The following is a 20,809-nucleotide window of genomic DNA, read 5'->3' as shown; positions in this document are numbered from 1 at the left end:
ATGTACGTCAGTGGCTCCTTGATACTGGCAGTTTAAGTATCGACTCATTGTTCAGACACACTGTGATGTTTGATGTTATTAATAATATCTCTACTGACTGACAGCGGCTTCTTAAGATCTTAATATGAAACCATTTTTTTTATTTTTTGTCTATTTCTGAAGTTAAATAATTGAGGAGAACAAACCTCTTAGATACAGTGAATAGAAAAGTGTATTTTACATCAAATCAACTTTTTATACACAGGACAGCCATAATATTACCTCCACCTGCATTAATACTGTAAAGACTACCTGATGCAGGGGTTCTCATTTTTGCTACATTACTCCCATTTTTGGCACCTCTTCATCACATTTCAAGACATTTTCCCTTTCCACCACTTTTCCCACCTAATGTCGCATATATTGACCCATTATTGTCACTTTTAATCTCTTTTCACCATATGTCATGTTTGTTCTTGCCAATTTAACCACATTCACAATTATTCGTGCCCATTTTTTTATTTTTTATTTATTTATTTATTTATTTTTTGTCAGTTTAAACTAATAGTTCCAATATTGACACTTTGAACCCTTTTTCTGTCCTTTTTTGGCCACTCTAATTTGCAATTTTTAACCAATTTTTGTGGTTTTTAAAATCCCATTTCACCACCTTTTCCACCATTTTTTGGTCACTTTAAACCCATTTTTATTTCTGATTAAAACAAGGATTTACATCTTTAAGATTTATATATACTATAGCGCAAATAATAATGAACTTCCAGGATAACAGTGGATATTATTCACATAAATAAATAAATGTGGTTATCACAGATTCATAGAACAATGGACCATCATTTTGCTGACTTTATGGATGGACCCCAAAAATCTCTCCCCTTTATTCCCCCTTATAGATGGTCCTGACTCCACATGACTGTTCTTCAATGTTCATGTATGTGTTCAACCACCTTCAGATACAGTGGGGGTCCCCGGGCTCTGGAATCTTTATTTTGGGGGTCGCGGGCTGAAAGTGTTGAGAAACACTGCCCTGATGGACTGTATTATAAATATAATGCTAAAAAAGGAACACTTTAATAAAAAAAAGTATAGGAAAATTACTTGGAAAAATTAAGCGCCTATTTATAATTTTGCATGACAGTGCTGTGCTGCATAAATGAAGCATCTTCCAAAATAAAAGCACAACGTTGATATTTTCATTTTGGTTTTTCCTGTGGCTTTGCTCCAAATCTCCATCCACTCTCTGTGGATGAATGACAGCCTCCACTGTATAAATAATGTGCGTTTTTAATTCATCCAAGAGTTAAATAGTGTCTCTAGTGACAACAACGCACTTTATCCTCTTTGTCTTTGCTGATTTCATACATACTCCATGATGCTCATTACAGCTGATGTGACATCAGAGCTCACATTGCAGCGTCTCATTGAGATACAATCAATATTCATTATGTTGTTTTGTGACACACGTAGGCTTTATTTGCCTCAGGCTGTGTGTGACATGTGTTCTAAACCTATGTTGTTTTATTCATTACTAGGTCATCATCACACTATTGTTTTCTCAATGGAGACACATGTGCTCATATAATGGCTGTTATATGTTCATCATGGAAGCTCCTGTATCTCTTATCCTCAGGCTAAATGTTCTTTGATCAGGGGTTCTCAACCTTGGGGTCAGGACCCCATTTGGGGTCGCAAGACATTGGGAGGAGGTCGCCAGATGCTTTCAAGAAACCAAGAATAGTTTTTGAACAATTAAAGCCCATTTTGACTTATTTTTTTACCATTTTTCTGCAACTACACCAAACTTGCCATATTTTTTTCACTTTTTCTTGCCACATTTCAATGCAATTTCTGCATTTTTTTTCCCACTTTCAAGACATTTTCAGCACGTATAAACCCTTTCCACCACTTTTCCCACCTAATGTTGACCCATTATTGCCTAATTTCATCATATTTCATGCTTATTTTTGCCAATTTAACCACATTCACGATTTTTCGTGCCCATTATTTGCCAGTTTTAACTACTGATCTTACTTTTTTCTGCCACTTTTAAACCAAAAGTGACACTCCGAATCCCTTTCAATATAGAATATAGACAATTCTCGGCTCTTCTTTCTCTTCTCAATGCTTAGTGTGACACACACACACGTACAACACAAAGTTGAGTCAACGTCTTATACATTGTAACTCACTGCAGGTGTGATTTCCATATTGCTAGTATCTGTTACTTGGTGAGTTTAAACGAGTGTCACATGTTGAAATAATGATTTAGCCACAGTAATAAAAGAGTGCCAACAATTTTGGTCCATTTTTAGAATTTTGTGTAAAATTAAGTAAACGTATTTTTTCTTCTTTTTTTTTTTCAATGCACGTAAAGGAAATAAACACATGTATACCAAACACATTTGTAAATGCAACAATTTTGGGGAGAAATGGTGTATTTTGTGGAAAGATTCCAGGGGTGCCATTGCTTTCATCCGTGACTGTATATTCTAAAAAACTGCTGTCAGTATGTTTTTTTTTAGTACTAATAAACCAAATGTACATCAGGGTTGGATACGTGTCTGAAAGCACTATGTAATGCATAGAAGAGCAGCAGTTTCATGCAGTTAAATGTGAGTCTATGGATGTGAGTCAAGCATCTGTCAGTAAAGAGCTTCACTGCAGCAGCTTCACTGCAGCAGCTTGTCGAGTCTGATAAGAAAACCCTGAGAGCAGAACGCACGCTTCTGAATTCAGGCTGAAATAAATCCATCTCTATTATACTCATGTCTGATGATCAAGGCTGAAGAAGTCAGTGTTTCAGAGATAACTCAGAGGGAGGGAGGGACTTTGTCAGTCTATCACAGCACAGACAGAACCACAGACATTCACTACCACTCGTTTTAAAGGCTTCACCAATGCGTAGTTGGGCCGTGGGGGGCAAATACAGACAAGTTTGATCTCAAGTTGGCTGCAGAGGGGAGATTTGGGGAAATCGAACAATTTTAATAAGTGCTTCTTTGCATTCCCGTGTGTGTGTGTGTGTATATATATATATATTGAAGATATATTGAGTTTTCTTTTTTGGCGATATAGAAAATTAGAATATTGCCTACCCAGATCTACCACTAAACAGCCACACTACAGAACTCACTCACACGTGCTGTCCCTTAGAGGAGAAAAGAAACAGCCCAAAGTGACACATGTTGTGCAACTGTTTGTGAGTAAATGTGCCTGTGTGGCATTTTTTCCAAAATTGTCTTTAGGGTAAGACTTTATTTGAATAAAAATGATCAAGATTTCTATCATATATTGCCATTTTGACAAAAAAATAAAATAAAATATATATATATATATATATATATATGTATCCATATCACCAAGCCCTATTATGAAGGTAGAGTATCTAAGGCACTGACAATATCCAAGCAATTGATGACAGGTAGTGACTATATGTAATTTTTGGGAATTTTGTTAAATAATTTGAGGATTGAGCAGGATTTTGGGGAAAAATGTGGTCTCTTTCACAAGTATGAGATAACAGTGAATCCCCTACAAATATCATTGAGTTTATGACAAATTCACTGAAAATCTACTTGAATAAGTGTAAAGTTCTACTTCTAAATAAATCTGTTGAAATGTGTATTATTTTGCATGGATGCCAATATTTATGTGTGGATATGATACAGTGATTTAAAGTTGCTCCCAATTTCTGGTTGATTTCAATAAATAATTCCCATGAAAAGTTTCTATTTTTTTTTTCTTTTTTAATATTCACAAAATTCATGAGCTTAAGTTCCTGTGGAAAACTGCCAGATATTTGCAACCCTACTGATATAAATACTGTATATAAATTATTTGGTCATCTACACAACAACTGATGTTTGAAAGGGCTGGATTTGGCCCTCGAGCCTCAAGTTTGACACAGGTGGGCTGTGGAGGTCAAGCAGAAACATCCAGTGAGAGAACACGGTACGTTTTCTCATAAATGCACCACAATGAGGACCTAACAGAAGACCACAGAGTAACTTTACGTCATGAAATATTTATTGATACCCAACAACTTTAGAAGGAATTGGTTTTAATGCCTAAGATACGGACATTGTGTTACAGTTCAACGTAGCCCTTTAAGGAAGATTTGAAGAAGTACAAGGATTTAAAAGCAAAACTAAAAGGGAAAAATAATAGACACCAGAGCAAACCAAACACAGCCAAACTCTCATTATTTCCTCAGGAAGGAGGATGACTTCCATCACTCAGGATCTGCAGCTAATCTGAGTGACCTTTAGGAGCGAATGTTTTCACAGGATTAACAGCTTCGAAGACGGAGAATGTGAGAAACCGTCGAGACAAACTCACTGAAAAACACTCGCTAAAAAGAAGCTTGCTGAGAAAAAACAGGTTTCAAACCCCTAATGCTCCGAGCTGTGTTAGCATTAGCATTGTTAACCTATGGCCACTAGTCCTACAGCTCTCTACAGTAATTCAATCCAATACGTCGACACATAATCAGCATTTCCAGCTCTAGAAAATAACCAAAACTAAAAGTTGAAGATGAATTCTGTTTAGTTACAGCTACAAACGTTTACTCCACAAACCCTACAGCGAGTCTACAGCGTACACAACACATTACAGAGCCTTAAGGAGGTGTTTTTGACGCGTTTGTGCATTTTAATTTACCCGCACACAAGATAAACTGGCTTCTCTTTAGTTTCTCAAAAATAATTGGAAGTCACTCAGTAATCCTCGTCCCAAGCATCCAGATAACAGAGTGTAGGAAACGCCACAGTAATCTCACTCATTAATTCAGCCAATTAATATTTTATCATCACACCAAATTAGGTTTTTTATCTTATTTTATTTTTTTAAGACATGTCCAACTTTCCCTGATTTAAGTCATTTCATCCAGCTTCTGATGCAATTTTTCCACCTTCTTAAAAACAATAAAATCTTCTGTTGTGGAGACGCGGGCGAAGATAGAACCAAACCATTATTATATTTGTGCTGTGAAAATAAACAACAATCAACGCACTAGGATATAAAAGCACTGCTGCTGTTGAACTCTGACCCCGGTGCTACAGGAGACGAGACGCATTCCTACGCTGCATCTGCTGCAGAGGTGTGACAAAGAGTTTGGCTGAGTGTACAAAAAAAAATATATATAACCACCAAAACTAATCAACAAAAACAAAAAAACTGATCCAAACAGTTCTGTACAAGTGCACAAAAATCAAAAGTAAAAAGGAAAGAAAAGATTCATTGGACATCATCCAGCTGAGGATCATGATGACAGCATTAGGTGAGAATAAAGTCAGCTGATTAGTAATCATCTCTAAACCTTAAGATTTTACTTTTTAGTACAAATATCCACATTTTGTATTAAACACACAAAAAAAGGTCCCTTTCTTCTTCCATTTCTGCATAAGTGAGCAAACAAGCCTTTGTCTAATAAAACATGTGCCGTAAGATTTGATTTAAAGCTAAGGCTAAAGTCAAATTACACAGATATACATTTGACTTGTGTTTCACTTCCTGGTTTCTGAGAGCACTTCCTTAAAACATACCCAACACATACAAGCGTGAAACAATGAGTTTCAGATCCACAAAGAAACAAAATGGCAGAGCAGCCTCAACCAACTAATGTAGAGTTTGTTAGCAGCTGTTCACACTGTGCACGTACCTGGATAGAACGAGACTCAGCAGGTCATTCATGAGCTTTCACGTGCACTGTACTCATAACTATATCCATCTGTCATTTTGTGTCTTTATTGGAGTAATTCTTGTGTTCCTGTCGTCGGTTTGAATAGTTTGTGTATATATTTAGGTGTGTTCTGTATTTTGGGAGCAATTTTGTGTATTTTTGTTCTCATTCTATGCATTTTTATGTAATTTTGTATTGTTTTGGAGTCTTTTGTGTGTGTTCTTTTTGTCGTTTTGTATAGTTTGTGTATATAGTTAGTTGTGTTCTGTAATTTTGGAGTACTTTTGTTCTCACAATGTATTTTTCTGTTTTTTGGAGTCATTTGTGTGTTATTGTTGTTGCCTTGTATAGTTTAGTATTTCTCTTTAGTTGTGCTCTGTGTTTTAGGAGTCATTTTGTGTATTTTGTTCTCCTTTTGTTGTCATTCTTTGTATTTTTCTGTCATTTTGTGTTTTTTAGAGTACATTTTTTGTGTTGTTGTTGTTTTGAGTATATCTTTAGTTGTGTTCTGTATTTTTAGAGCAAATTTGTGTATTTTTGATCTCATTCTGTGTAGTTTTCTGTCAGTTTTGTGTGTTCTTGATGTCGTTTTGTGTATGTCTTTAGTCGTGGTCTGTATTTCTGGAGTTATTTTGACCTTTTAAGTACATGTGTATGGAATGAAACAGTCTGTGGCTTTGGGCAAGCGGCATAGAAACTTTAGATGGTTGATAACTTGGAAAAAAGGCTAACGATGGACGCAAAATTTGAATCTAGGTCAAAAACGCACATAAAATGTTGAGGAATTGACAATTTGTTTGAAATAAACACGGTGTCAGGCACACAAATCACATTCTGTGAACTGTTAGCTTAATTCTTGAATTCATATCAAACACACACCTACTGTACGTGATTATCTGAGAGATTAGATTATAACCTAGAGCAGCCACTACAACTGCCCATTAATACATTTAGTCACTGTACCTTATTACTATATTTCAATTCCTACATTTTGGAACAGAAAACAAAAAGGATGTTTAAAAAAAAAAAAAAAGGTTGAATATAATTTTGGCTGCCAAATCTTCATGAAACCGTGTTTAACATTCATGTAATTTATTTTTCATTGAGTAAAATTGTAATGTGACTCCTGAGCGTCAGTGAGAGTGAGCTACTCATTGTCACTGAAACACAATGAAAGACACGAGGAACCAGTTGTTTGTCGAGTGTTAGCGTGTGAACAAAGTTCAGAGGTGTGTTTGTTTTATGACACAGCGTGAGCCTCTGCCCTCAGATGTAGATACAGGATATTAGCACACAGGGGTTTTCCTTTAGTTCTGCCTCTGGAGCAAAGCGTGCACGGAGGATCGATGCTGACTATTGTGTAAATGTTCCAAAAAAGTTTATTTTTAAGAAATGTTTGACAATCTGAATTTCTAATCTGCTGTTTTCTAGTCTTTAAATCATATTCCCGAGGTTTATCACCAATTTTTTTTTACTAAATTCACAAATTTCATCATTACGGATTTAATGAATGTTCGCCACAAATCCACAGTTGACAAAGAGTGGTTAATTTTTTTGGATTAAAAAAAAAAAAAAAATCGTAGTTTTGTTTATTGAATGATAACCGATCACTAAATGTTGCCGGTATTTCATCGTCTTAACGTTAGGTTTAAATCTAGGTTCTCAGGAAGGTGCAAAGTAAAGTAACATAGCTGGTTTTTTTTTTGTTGGTTTTTTTCAGATCGTTGGTGTTTGTGACACTAGTGCTGTGATGATTGACATTTCAAGTAAAAGGTCCTTGTTTAAGTAAAGCTGAATTTACAGCCCTGGTGAGATGGTCCCATGGCTTTAAATTTCAGAGGGAGAAATAAAGAATTTTTATTTACCAAAGAAAACCCTTTACTACATTTTTTAGGGTTACCAACCGATTGAAATGTATTACAAGTGTTCAAGAAAACGGAGCCCTTTCTTACCGTTTGCTTGTTAATGTGCTGATATATTTATAAAATCCAACAGTTATTAATGGAGCTGATTAAGGTTGAGCTCAGTTTACCATAAGGCACAATGTGACAGCGAAGGCCGAACGTGAGGATTCTGCACAAGAGAATCAATCACTGCGAGCTGATTTGTCAAAAGCAACTTGTTTAAATTCATCTAGGAAGCGCTGTTATTTTGCATATTTACTTTTAGTTATTATTATTATTATAAGCTCATTTCATTCTGGAAATAACTTTAACAAAAAAAAGAAAAAAAAAAAAAACATAGGAAAAACAAAATAAGACAATGATCACAGCCCAATCATTTTCAAATAAAACAAAGTCTGTAGGATTAATTTCATTACCAGAAATGAAAAAGAAAATATGGAAAATAAATGAAGAATAGAAGAAAACAGAGGAGACATTCCTCAGGAGCACCGTTGTTTTCTGTAGTGACAAACCTGATGAGAGCGGCTGTAATGAACAGTCAGACATTAGCCCAGAATCACTGATTAATCACCGAACAACGATGGAAGATGCTGGTAGTAACGATAGTGTTTCAGATTCAACTGGAGATGCTAAATAGTGGATCCATCCTCTGAAGTGGATTCAATGTCCTGGGAGGTGAAAAACCGTCTGCAGAGTATTTCCTCCTCAGTCGCTGCTGTCGTCTTCGTCGTCATCGTCCGACATGTTGCTGCTGTTGAACTTTGACCCCTGTCGGCCGATAGAGTCCGAGTTTGGCGCGAGGCTTCCCGACATCAGTTGAGCGTAGCAGTACTCGCAGACGCGGACGGGTTTAGACGACTGACTGAGCAGGAGGTACTTCTTCTCCGAACAAGGGCCGCACACCACAAAGCCGCACTTCCTGCAGTGGTGGCGCCGGTTCACTGGGGTGAACTTGACCTTCTTGCACCGCATGCACTGGGTCGCGTCAGAGTCAGGCACCCACACGGCCGCGTGTTCGCCCGTCGGCAACTTTCCGCTCTTCTGTAGGAGATCTTCCACGCATTTCGTAATGTGGTTCATCCACTCAGACTTCTCGTTGGCGGTGGCGGCGTACACAGCAAAGGACTTGGTGGGTGTTTTGATGAGCCAGCCGTTGCGCAGGTCACCTTCGTCCGGCACCGTGTCGATGGTGACGCTCTCCAGTGGGATGATGTGCTGCTTGTTGTACTTCTTCTTCTGGATCACGATGTTGCCGTAGACCAGGATGTCGTTGAAGAGGAAGAACTGCCGTGCTTTGGGCCTCTTGCGACAGAGTTTGGTGAGGACGCCCTCGCCAATCAGAACTCGGCCAGGGATGGCTAACGGTTGGCCAGCCGCACCAAAGCAGCCTTCCACCACCGCGATGCGCTTGGAGTTGGCCTCACTGTTTGCCAGCCGGTCCACCATCTTCACCTCACCTGAAGAGAACAAAAGTAGAGACGGTTTCACCAACAGTACGGCCACAGAGCTTACAAGCAGTGTTTTCATTTCCCTTGGAAATGCGCAAAATCTAAACAGCACAATAAAAACACCTGAATTTTGAAAAAACACTCAAATATCGCTCAAAAGTTTTTACGCTTTCATGAGGAGGTTCTTCAGGCGTTTCGATGTTAAAATGTGTCGCAAAACACTTTTCCCGCAAATACACTTCATAGAACATTATGTACCTGGTCACGTGACCACTGCTCTCAGAGAAAACATGGCACAGTACGTGTAGACAGAAAAGGAAACCGGGACATTTCTATATTTTTTTCTTTCTGATGAAAGCATAATTATACTTTGTCGTCATTTAGAAATATCGCTTTTATTTTACAAAAAATCTGTAATGGAAACCCAGCTAACGTTTGCACATTGAGTTGTCTCCCTAACAATTCTAGAATATAGTCAAACATTAGTCAGATTTATGTTAAAATGCAGCCATAAAACAAACAGTAATGTTTCCTTATCGTTACAAGAAGAAACACCATAAAAATGTGAGGGTTCAGAAGGAATATGAAACAGCTGCAAAACAGCCTGTTAGAAAAAATAAATGAAAGGCATGGAGGAGAGTTTTACAAACGTCATTTCCATTACCCTTGGAAATACGCACGATCGAAATAGCGCAATACAAACTGGAGATGGAAACTCCTGAATTTTGAAAAAACACTCAAATATAAAAATGTTTTGACGTTTTCACGAGGAGGTATTTCAGACGTGACGATAGTGAAACGTATCGCAACGCACAATGTCGACACTTTTTCCGCAATTACGTGTCACAGAACGTAACGTATCTGGTCACATTACGTGATGTACATGACCACTTTTCTCCAAGAAAACATGGCGTAGTACGTGTAAAGAGAAGAGGATATCCATACAATTCTTAGAATTATACTTTAAAATATTTTTTGACTGCCACATTAGACAGCAAACAACAAAGGAATGCGGAGTGTTATAAGGAGGTTTGGAGCGTCAAGGTTCCTGCAGCAAAGACTAAAAGAGTGCTTTACTGCAGTCCTAAACTCCTGCATACGCTGTATTTAGATCAGTTTGTCACAAAACTGTCATTAGCAATTCCATCAACGTCACTCCTCCTATTATGATGATGTTATGGAATGTGTTGGGTGAACCAAAAAAGCTGAATTAAAACTATTGAAGGGTAACGTGATTGCTATTAACAAATAAACATGTCAGCAGGCATTAGCTGAACTCATGAAAGAATGATGGCAAGTTACATTAAATGCATATTTTTGCTAAGTGTTGCTCACACAATGGGAAACTGCTGTAAGACAATGGAAACAAACCTGGGCTTTTGTTTTTCAAAAGAATAAAGCTGATGATTAAATAAACCCTGACAATGAATGAATAGTTGTCCTCCAACTGGAGGATAAACAGGTTGTGTTTAAAACATGGAAAATAGTGGCTGAGCTGACATTGATTTGAGTTTTAGAGAACTTCATGTTTAATACAAACTAAGGGTGTAAGAAAAAATGGATTTGGCAATATATCGCAATATTTCACCATCTGATTATCGTATTGATCCAAAAAATGTCCAAATACATTTTTTAATCATGTTTTGCAATGAAAAAACAATTTACTTGCGTGAACATACTGTAAGCATAGCACGTAAATTGAAGATGATTGCACTTTATTTTCATAAAACATACTGGGCACTTCTATAGATTGCATGTGGTTACATTTTTTTTTAAAGAATTTAAGAACTTAACAGAATGTGAATCTGTTGTAGAAACAAAAGTTAAACTTTTTTGAAAAATGTAATTGACAGTTTGGTAAACATTGGGGGTGTGTATTGCCTGGCATCTGGCGATACCTTTTATATCCTGATACATAGATCACGATGCGATACATCCAGATATTAAAGTATAAGGCGATTATTGCAATTTTTTTTTTAATATATGACTTGAGAAACAACTAATCTGTAAATGTGTACACCTTCATGAGAACATTATGTATGGAATATATTTTATTGGCATATTTTACTCTCAAAACATTGGCTGTAACATGACATGTGCCAACAACTTAAAATAAAGAATTAAACAATCTGCCTGTGGCTTTCAAACCAACTTTGACTTTAGTACAACTTAACTGAATTATATGCCTAGAACAACAAATAAATGCAGAAATTTAGTACTTTCTTTTTAGATTGTATTGAAAAAACACAAGCTGGTCAACATGCCCAGGTTTCAGAACACTTCTTTGTGCAGTTACAATGTCTCCTGTAGTAGAAAATACTTTACTGGTTAAATAAAGGTAGAAAAAATAAAACGATATGAATGCATTTTGAATCGATCCGAGAATCGCACAACGTAATATCGCGATATATCACCGAATCAATTTTTTTCAACACCCCTAGTAAACATACTGTTCCACTTGTTTTTTATATTGGCACTTGATTTACAGTTATTTACCATTTACTTATTCTTGCAAGTTTAAAAAATGAAATAAATTGTGTTTCATACCATTTTGTACTTGTGAAGGTGAAATTTGTCATTATTGATATCGCAATGTATAACATTGTTTAGTATCGGGATATTTTGTATCATGACATGCAAATCGTATGGTATCATTAGATTCATGGCAATGCACAGCCCTCATAGAAATTAACATTTTAACAGTGAGTTAAAACTTTAAGGAGTCAGTCTTTACTGTAACGATTTCCTATTCCACTCATAATTGTGTAGATTAGATTATTCAATAAAAGACATGAGCTGATAATGTCCATGTGTAGGAGGCAACCCACTAACACAGAACTCATTGAAGATTTCTCAGTCTTAGTGCGTTAAAGCAGCATTAAGAAGATCAAATAAAAAAACAAAAACCAAAGATATACTGGTGGTTAAACCCCTTTACTTCAAGTTAATAAGTAAAGACATGTCACCAGAAGTATATAATAGCTGTAATATGTGTGAGATAACCGTGAAATGTCAAAAAGCCTCTAATAACGGCCTCGTCTCACAGAAGAACTTCATACAGAAAATCAACTGGAAAACCTTGAGCATGAAGGTCTCATTTTTCTTCAAGGATTTCTTTAGGATTACATTAGCATTTCACTGCAATACAGAAGCAAAATACACTTTTTTAACATCTACAAACATCTTTCCTATTCAGTGATTCAAGGCATTGTAACAAAGTGTAGGGTTTTTCACACACACATAGTATCTCCTCGCTGCTGTGACCCAGATGGCAGCCCACCAGAACTTGCGGGTGTCCCTTCGGCCCACTCTCAAATTGTTGCATTGGGGGTTAAAAGTCACTGACGACAGAGAGGATGCCTGCGCTTTCTGGCGTGGCCCAAAGGGTCGACTACGGAGTGGTGACCTCAAAAAAAAAAATGCTTGCATGCGTGATGATGTGCAAACAACAACCAGCAAAAGGGATCATCTTTTCCAGTCTTTTTTTTTTTTTTTGCCTCGGTTCAATCCCTAGACTTTTGGTTTTGTCAGCCGTCTAATTTTTTTTTTTCTTGAATAAGAAATGTATTTGTGTGTTGTTTTTTTTTTAATTTTTAATCAATTAATCCATGTTCAGAGACTTTAGGGTGCAGGGCAGACCCTGGACAGGTTGCCAGCTACATCAACGGCCAACATATACATCCAATTTATCTAACATGTCGGTGGGTTGTGGAAGTAAAGCCAGAGTATCCCCCCAAAAACACATGTACCAAAGAATGACCTTTTAAAGCTGCTGAGGACTGTACCAGTATTTCATACAAAAGTTGCTTTCATCCACTCCTGATGCCAGTGTAACTCCAAAAACACTGCCAAAGTGACGAAACAATTGATATTTAATTTTTCCACCAAACAACCGAATACGGTTGAAATCAAGCACAATTAACAAAGCAGAAGATGGCATCAAGCAAATCACTGTCCTCCTCATCTGACGAAGAAACAAGAAATCACAGTTAGAACAATGTAAAAACTCTTCTTAAACCTTTCCGCTTCAGCATCGTCCTTGCATTCTTCAATTGTACTACAAATCCCACAGTGCAATGCGTGAAACTTTTCAAGAAGTGCAAGTCACCTGACTAGTTTACAAAAACATGTTGTTGCTGGTGGAGTAATACACAAAATTCCAAGTGGCAATTTCAACTCTTGTGAGTAAATTCGCCAGTTTTTCAGAAGAAAGACCTTGAATTTATTTATCTATGTTAATCATTGATCCCTGAGAGGAAATTGGGTGACATTAATGCATCTTTATATGACATAAAAAGGAGCAATCAGAATAATCCATGTCACTACAACTTATATCTACTTTTTAATTGTATCTTACTTTATTTTTGACATACATTTTTGTTCAATTATGCAATTTATTATAATTTATTTTGTTTCCTCACAGGAGTTAAAAACTAATATTTTCTTCAAAAAAATTATAAATATTTCTAAAAAAAAAGTGGAAAACACATAATTTGGGAAAAATAAAACAGATTTTATAGGGCCCTATTTCTCCTCTCTAATATAAGCTGAAATAAAAAAAAATAAAAAAACAGCCACGTTGGGCCTGATGGTAATTAGCTAGCAGATGCCAGCAGAGTGCCGACTGGTCTCTGTAGTGATCTGCACACTAATAACCCTGACTGGGTTTCTGCTGAAAGCCCCAAAGAGAACAGAAGGCGTGCTGACATGTCAACTCTCTTAGGGAGGGTGACTGGCTTGCACCAGCACAGAAACGACACTGAGCGCAAAAGAGAGAGAGAGCGAGAAAGAATGAATATAGGCTGCAAGTTCTGAAGCAAGTAATCAATGTATAAAAGAGGGGGAGGAAGAGATGTGGTGCAGTGAAGAAGTAAGAATATTCTGTGCTCAGAAGTATGACGATCTTGGAATCCAGAATGAATGCATACCATCAACATTAATATTAACATTTATGTCACAACAATGCCCTTTTACAACTATGCATACTGATTTTCACACACTTGGCTCTGGTTTAAGCTAATGATTGATGGCTATAAATGGCTCTCTGATGGTTAGCTGAACCAAAGGAATGAAGAAGTTCCAGGGGGACGAAAATGGAAAGTGCCAATGTTAAGATGTGTGGTCGTTGGAAACTTACCCGTCCCAATCAAATGCATGGCAGTGATCCCTTCACCAGTAATTTCACACAACACTGACTACACCCACTCAAGAGAATATATATAAATATATATATATAGGTTTTTACAACAAGGAGGAATTTTACATCAGGACATAAGTTTCCGCACATCATTTTATTGAATTTCTTCATCTTTAGAGTGATCTTATCACTGGGTAGATAATCTTTGGACCCAGAAGCCATTCATTATCTAAATAATGTTTTTTTTTTTTTTTTTTTTTTTTTTAGTAAACAGATGGAGTTGAGCAGCCACTTTGAATGTGAAAAGTAAAAAAAACAAACAAAACAAAAAACCTTAAAGAAGATGAAAAGCAAAGCTCCTATGGGGTAGAGTTGATAAACAGCTGGAGTTGATAGTTTTAATTGTTTGGGAATAGATTAGTTATACTACCTCAGGTTACAGGGAAGCAGTTTAGATAAGCCTGATGAATAATTCATCAGAAATGCTGCATCTTCTCTCCATTTGTAAGATCAAGTTATTTGCAGCCAGGACAGAAACAGGTTCAACCTTTCCCAAAAGAAGAACGTGAATCTGTAAAATGTAATTTTGAAATGAGATAAATGGAGGAAATTAATCATGATTGCATTGAATATAAACAGCATCTTTATTTTTTCACTGCACTTATTTTTCAACACACACAAGTATTGGTTTGAGTGAATTAAAGTAATTTCACAGATCTCTCATTATTAAATTTAGGTTTATTTGCAGGACAAGTGTCAAAAAAACAACACGGCTCTACGCTGCTGATTAAGTACAATGTTTAGCGTGAATATTATAGGCCCTACATATGCAACATTAGGTGGGAAAAGTGGTGGAAAGGGTTTATATGTGCCTAAAATGTCTGTTTAAAGTGGAGAAAATGTGTAGAAAAGGCATTGAAATTTAATGGTAAATATCAATATGGCATGATAAAGCGATGAAAATAGGTTAAAATATGGCAAGTTTTGTGTAGTTGCAGAACAATTGTATAAATATGCAAAAATAGGCTCAAATTGTTTCTTGAAGGCATCTGGCGATCCCCATTCCCATCTGTAGTTAAAGCACTGGGAACCAATGAGTCAGACACTGAGGAGAGAGAGTGACAATGAGAAAGAGAAGTGAAGACTCAGCCACTCAGTAGGCTGTAAACAGCAACAGCAGGAACAAGGCTACCCATTTATCCTGGGGGGGGGGTTAATGTGAGGACAGAAAGTGTCCAAGATGGGACAGGACCATTGATTTACTTTTATTGCGTGATTGTCACAGGGTTACATATAACAAGTCATTTGTGTTAAATTGCACTGCTACATGTTTTTATGTTATATTTTTTTATGTAAAAAATATTTTTCTTCATTTAACTTTTAGGAAAGACCGGGAAAAAGACATTTAGTAAGTATGAATTTCACAACTAATTTAAAAAAAAATAAAAAATTCCTCTTTACTCTGCTCAAAACAATAATGAAGAAACTGCATACTCAGATCATTACAAATGTAATCCTATAGATAGTCCAAGCCTCCACAACCTCGGCAATAAAATTAACAGCGTTTAAACAGTAGAAACACAATTTTTACCCGTTTTCTTATAGCATCTGCTTTAAATTAGAAAGAAATAACATTCTATAAATAGTAATGCTGACCACAGAAGTCATGTGATAGTCTTAAAAATCAGTTTTAAATTTTTTTTTAAAAGTGTTCAAAGGAAAGACTAATAAGGTCAAAACTTAAAAAAAAAAAAAAAAGAAAAAAAAACTATGTTATGTTGTGCTGACCATGTGGAGGCTTTATACAGTGAACACACATGTGCCTCTGATCTGTACCGTCTTTCCCAGCAGTCACTTCCTTCCAAACCTCAGCTAACTTAAAATGCAGACTTGCCCAATGATTATGTGTTCCTCACTGAAATCTTTCCCTTTTAAGGACAAATTCCCACATCAGAAAATGACAGTCAGCAGTCACAAGTAGAAATTCCAGCGATAATGCGATAAAAATTTAAAAACAACATCTAAAAAGTGCAGTCCTTTAAATACTGTTGAACTGTTGCGCGTTCGTTTGTTTTGGTGACTAAGTCAGTAAGAAAGTGATCCTCATCAGTCACTCCCACTGTACAGGTTCAAACTGATTTGTTGCATGAGAGGAGATAGAAACTTAACAGATTACTTCTGCACATGCTCAAGCATGCAGTGTGATCTCGATAAGTGAGTGGAGGAAATTTCCCAAAAAATATAACTGTACACAGAGCCTCAGCAACATTTTAAAGACGTAATCCTTTTTTAACCACTTTTCGGCAACTTAGAAATGTTCCAAATAAGGTCTTTGAACAATTACTGTTTGATAATGATGATGGATTAACATGTATTTTGAAGGAAAAACACTCTGAAAAAAGAGAATGTAGAACATTAAAAATTTGTTCTGAGCACCCTTTTAAGGGCACAAATGGCATGTAACTGCGTGATTTCTCCCAAAGCATGCATGTGAAGGTATATTTGGTATTTTATTGCAATTTCTGCTCAATTTTGTAAAAAAAAGATTTATATAGCTATTTCGGTTTCAGCAAGTGAATTCCAATCACACATTTTTTTTTTGCACCAGTTAGGGAAGTCTTTATTCTTGAAAAACCAGTACTGCAATTCTTTATAATATCACACCACAAATCGTTATTAAAGATTAAGATAGGAACGTGGTTTAGGCAAGAATTTGTTTACCCCATAAGGGGAACAGAGGCAAGTATGTCATACTTCAAGATAATCTCATTATTTACCTGTAAGATACTTCCTGTGTCACAGAGGAAGTGACCTATTCTCCTGATGCAACTAATCTGCTTCCATTTATAAAGAGAGACACAAGATAACGTACATACTGCTGTGTCTATTAAAGAGAAAGTGAAACCTCGGATCTTGTGTGTCAAAAAAATGGCATTGATAGTTTTATTGATTTTTTTTATGATAACTCCTCCCATATCAGCATGGGTAGAACCTGTATTACCACACAAAACCACATTATGTGAAAGACTTCATTTAAAAGATACCTGGAGTGGAAATGTATATAACACAAAAATGTGTAACGCCAAGTTGTTGATTCCGGTGCAGTGTTTACATTACGTTAATGTCTTTGATTTTTCACTCCATTTAGGTTTTTGTAGAGCTTTTCTTCACGTTTTTTTTTTAATTATAATGGGGAACATACAGTAAAGATGTGTGTTGGAGCCACTTCTGACATGTCTGAAGATGTTATTGAGAGTCACTATTGTGGCTCTTTATACATGTTGTTGGTCTAAAATGTTAATGAATAGAAAACCATATATATAAAAAAAAGATAAATAAAAGTAAAGGTTTAACTTGCAAATTTAAATACAGCAAATTAATCACAACATAAAGAAAGGCTAAGCACTATCAACACATCCAACATGGCTACACAAAAAGTGTGGAACTTCTTGCAAATTACTTTTTTCTTATGTTACTTATTACCCGTTTAAGCAAAACAAAGTAAGATATTACATTGAGTTTATGGGTGGGAGAAATAATCGATGCGTCAACATTCAGAAACAGTCATTGATAATCGATCCATACAGTTCCAATAATCAATTACGTAAACGGTAAAATAAACAAAATACAGCGTAAGGGTAATTTAATGGTTTAACTGATCTTTTAAAAGCACCATAGTACTACTATCTATTTAGTTTATTATATATATAATAAACTGTATATAATATATAAATAAATTTTCATTTAATATGTAACAAGCAAGGATGGTGCTATTGTGACACTTTACCATGTAGTTCTAACTGAACCGTTTACAGGTTCCTCTGCTGGTTTAAAAAAAAAAAGGATAAAAAGCTTAAAAACAGAGAAACTAAGAAATGAGGAAAAAGTGCAGATGTGTGTGTCAAGTAGATGTGACACATTTTGACTGGAAAATTGATCTGACCGTAAAACAAGGATTAGGTAAAGCCCTTGAAAAGGGAAGCGATACTACCAACCTGTTGGACCGTCTAAAGAAGCAGTCAGTTTCAGAGCAGCTCTCCAGGCCACATATAATATTCAATTTTTAATTATTGGCTTAAACTTGGAAAATGTTTACTACAAAGGCTATTCAATTCCACAGCAAGCTCAACTTCAGTTCATAGTATAATGAACCTTGAATGTTGAGTGAAAGTAGGTCAAGCTAGGACTACTGTAATAACAGAGTAGCCATGACTCAGAAAACTGCTCAAAATTTCCCCTTTCATAAGAATTTCACTACAGGTCAAACTCACACTATCATTGCTACTAAAGCAGGGCTCTTCAACTGGTGGCCCGCGGGCCAAAACCGGCCCATTCCTTGAACTCAACCGGCCTGTGGCCCATCTATCCATAGTTCGTGAATAACTTGTTAAATGTCCTCTAAAAAAATGTACACATGCGATGTACACGTGGCACTCTGTGACAGTTTGCGGCACTGCTGTTTACAGCGCCTATGAGAAGGGTCTGCTGCATATTATAGAAAGGCGCTTCAGATAAACAGAAGGCATGGCACATTCAAAGGAATAGCGACAATGTACGACGGCACTTTAAGACGACGACTATACACCAGGTTCAGATGCTCAGGAAAATGTTCACGGGATTTTAAGCTTGAGGTTTTTGGCAGAGGTCAAACTTAAAGTAATGAATTACAAGTACTCACATTACTGTAATTGAGTTGCTTTTATGGGCAATTGTGCTTTTATAAGTATATTCTGTCGTCACATATCAATTTCTAAATCAGTCATTTAACTTGTACTTAGGTACGTTTTAAAAGAAGTAATTGGTTACACTTCTACATCCAACCATTACTGAGTAAAATATATATTTTTTGTGATATTTAGTTAACGATACTTGAACAATTTATGCATGATTTACTTGTACTTGAGTACAATTTCAATCAAGTACCAGTACTTCTACTTGAGTATGATATATCAGTACGCTTTGCACCTCTGGTTTGTGGGAATACTAAAAAAATATAAACTTTACATGGAAATTATTTATTGTAATTAACCATAAATTGCCTGTATTTTAAATAAATGATGCCACTGATATTTTAGATAATCCCAATTATATTTAACATCCCTGTTAGGGGACAACTTTACATTTTGTAAACTCTCTATTAATAACGTAAACTCCCATGGAAAGTTTCCACAACTTTGAAATTTCCCTGAATTTTGCAACCTTAGTTGAAATGTTACGTTGTATTACTTAGCATTGACGCTAATATTTATGTTTGTATCAACTGTTTAAAAAATCTATTTACTTTTTGGCTTTTAAAGAGTAACCCATTCACCACAGCAAGATGACGTCACAGATAATACGACATTCGTGACGTGGGTGAATGACAATTAGCACGTGACACTGTGTCTTGGTGCCAGATACGACAGCACACCTAAGTTCTTTAGAGTATAGGAAAAACATACCTGATCTATTTAATATTAACTATTTAAGTTTTATCCGCAAAACAGTTTGAAGTTGCCAGAATAATGATGCGTTTACGGCGCGTCCTCAATGAGTTTATATAACTTAGCCAATAGAAGTGAGACATGCAGTCATTTGTATGCACTTTACAACATGAACTTTATAGAAGTGCATTCAAATTGGACATCTGTGTATAAGTTTTAGCGAGTTGTTCAGTTTTAACCAAGTTTTCCCAACAAACAACCCGTGTTACAACCTGTTAGCTTGAAGTTAGCAGCTGGTAGCTTTAGCTGCGAAGTAAGAACCAAAAGAAGTATCTCCTGTGGCTAAAAGCAAATAAAACTAGTCTGTTTGGATGTATATTAGTCAACAACCCAAACTGTGAAATATATAACAGTCACTATATGACACAAAATAAACTAAACCAAACTGCACTGTTAGCTTGAATGGAGAAAAGTGGCAGAAGCTCGATTACTGGAGCTCGTCAACACCACGGGAGACTTAGTGAAAAGTGACCAAAGTACGTACCAAACGGCAACCCTCGGTGTTCGGTAAGTTTTCACCGACTCAAAGTTGTTTCGTATTCCTTATATCGCGGTTAAAGCCGTGTCCTCTATGGGTTGGGCACTGCCTGTTGGGTCGGTAGGCAGCAGCTGGAGTGTCCGCGGCTCTGAAGGTAACACACAACAACATGGCAGCACCGCGACGCATTCAGGGCCCAGTGTGCAGTCCGTAAATTAGACACCTATGAGGTTTGAACGTGTGGTTTTCCAAAAACGTCCAGAGGTGGCAAAAGTACTTGTCTTTAGTACTCAAGTAACAGAATAGATACTTGAATAAAAAATTACTCTCGCAAAAGTATTGAAGTTGCTCCCTTACTTGAGTAAAAGTAAAAAAGTATATGCTACTATAGTAAAAAAAAGTAAAAGAAATGTTCCTTCAATAATAAGACAGGGTTTTTAAACCAGCAAATTCCTTATCTTGAATTTTTTTTTATGAACTCTGTTACCTTTGAACACCTGGAGAATTTAGCACTCATTATAGATACAATTTGTAAATAAAATGTTTTAAGAAAAAGGAAAAAAAAATGCAAATGCTCAATTAAACCTTGAGCAGCTTTGAGTTTAACATACATTTTTAAAAACTTGAATATGTTGAGCATAAAACTAAGGAACCTGCCTAACAAAAAACAAAAAAAAGAGAT

At 36.2% G+C, this 20,809-nt stretch overlaps 1 protein-coding gene across 1 annotated transcript; it reads right to left on the bottom strand.

Moving 5' to 3' along the window:
* Positions 1–4,001: 4,001 nt before the first annotated feature.
* Positions 4,002–20,295, bottom strand: plekhf2 (pleckstrin homology domain containing, family F (with FYVE domain) member 2). Its single transcript, XM_028471606.1, has 2 exons — positions 20,134–20,295; positions 4,002–9,038 (listed from the first exon to the last, which is right to left on the bottom strand). The coding sequence occupies exon 2, from the start codon at positions 9,025–9,027 to the stop codon at positions 8,287–8,289; it is 741 nt and encodes a 246-aa protein (XP_028327407.1). The 5' UTR covers positions 9,028–9,038; positions 20,134–20,295; the 3' UTR covers positions 4,002–8,286.
* Between the last annotated feature and the right edge of the window lie 514 nt (positions 20,296–20,809).

This window comes from Gouania willdenowi, chromosome 16, assembly GCF_900634775.1.
Source record: "Gouania willdenowi chromosome 16, fGouWil2.1, whole genome shotgun sequence".
Classification (NCBI taxonomy): domain Eukaryota; kingdom Metazoa; phylum Chordata; class Actinopteri; order Blenniiformes; family Gobiesocidae; genus Gouania; species Gouania willdenowi.
This window is presented reverse-complemented; position numbering and strand designations above follow the sequence as displayed.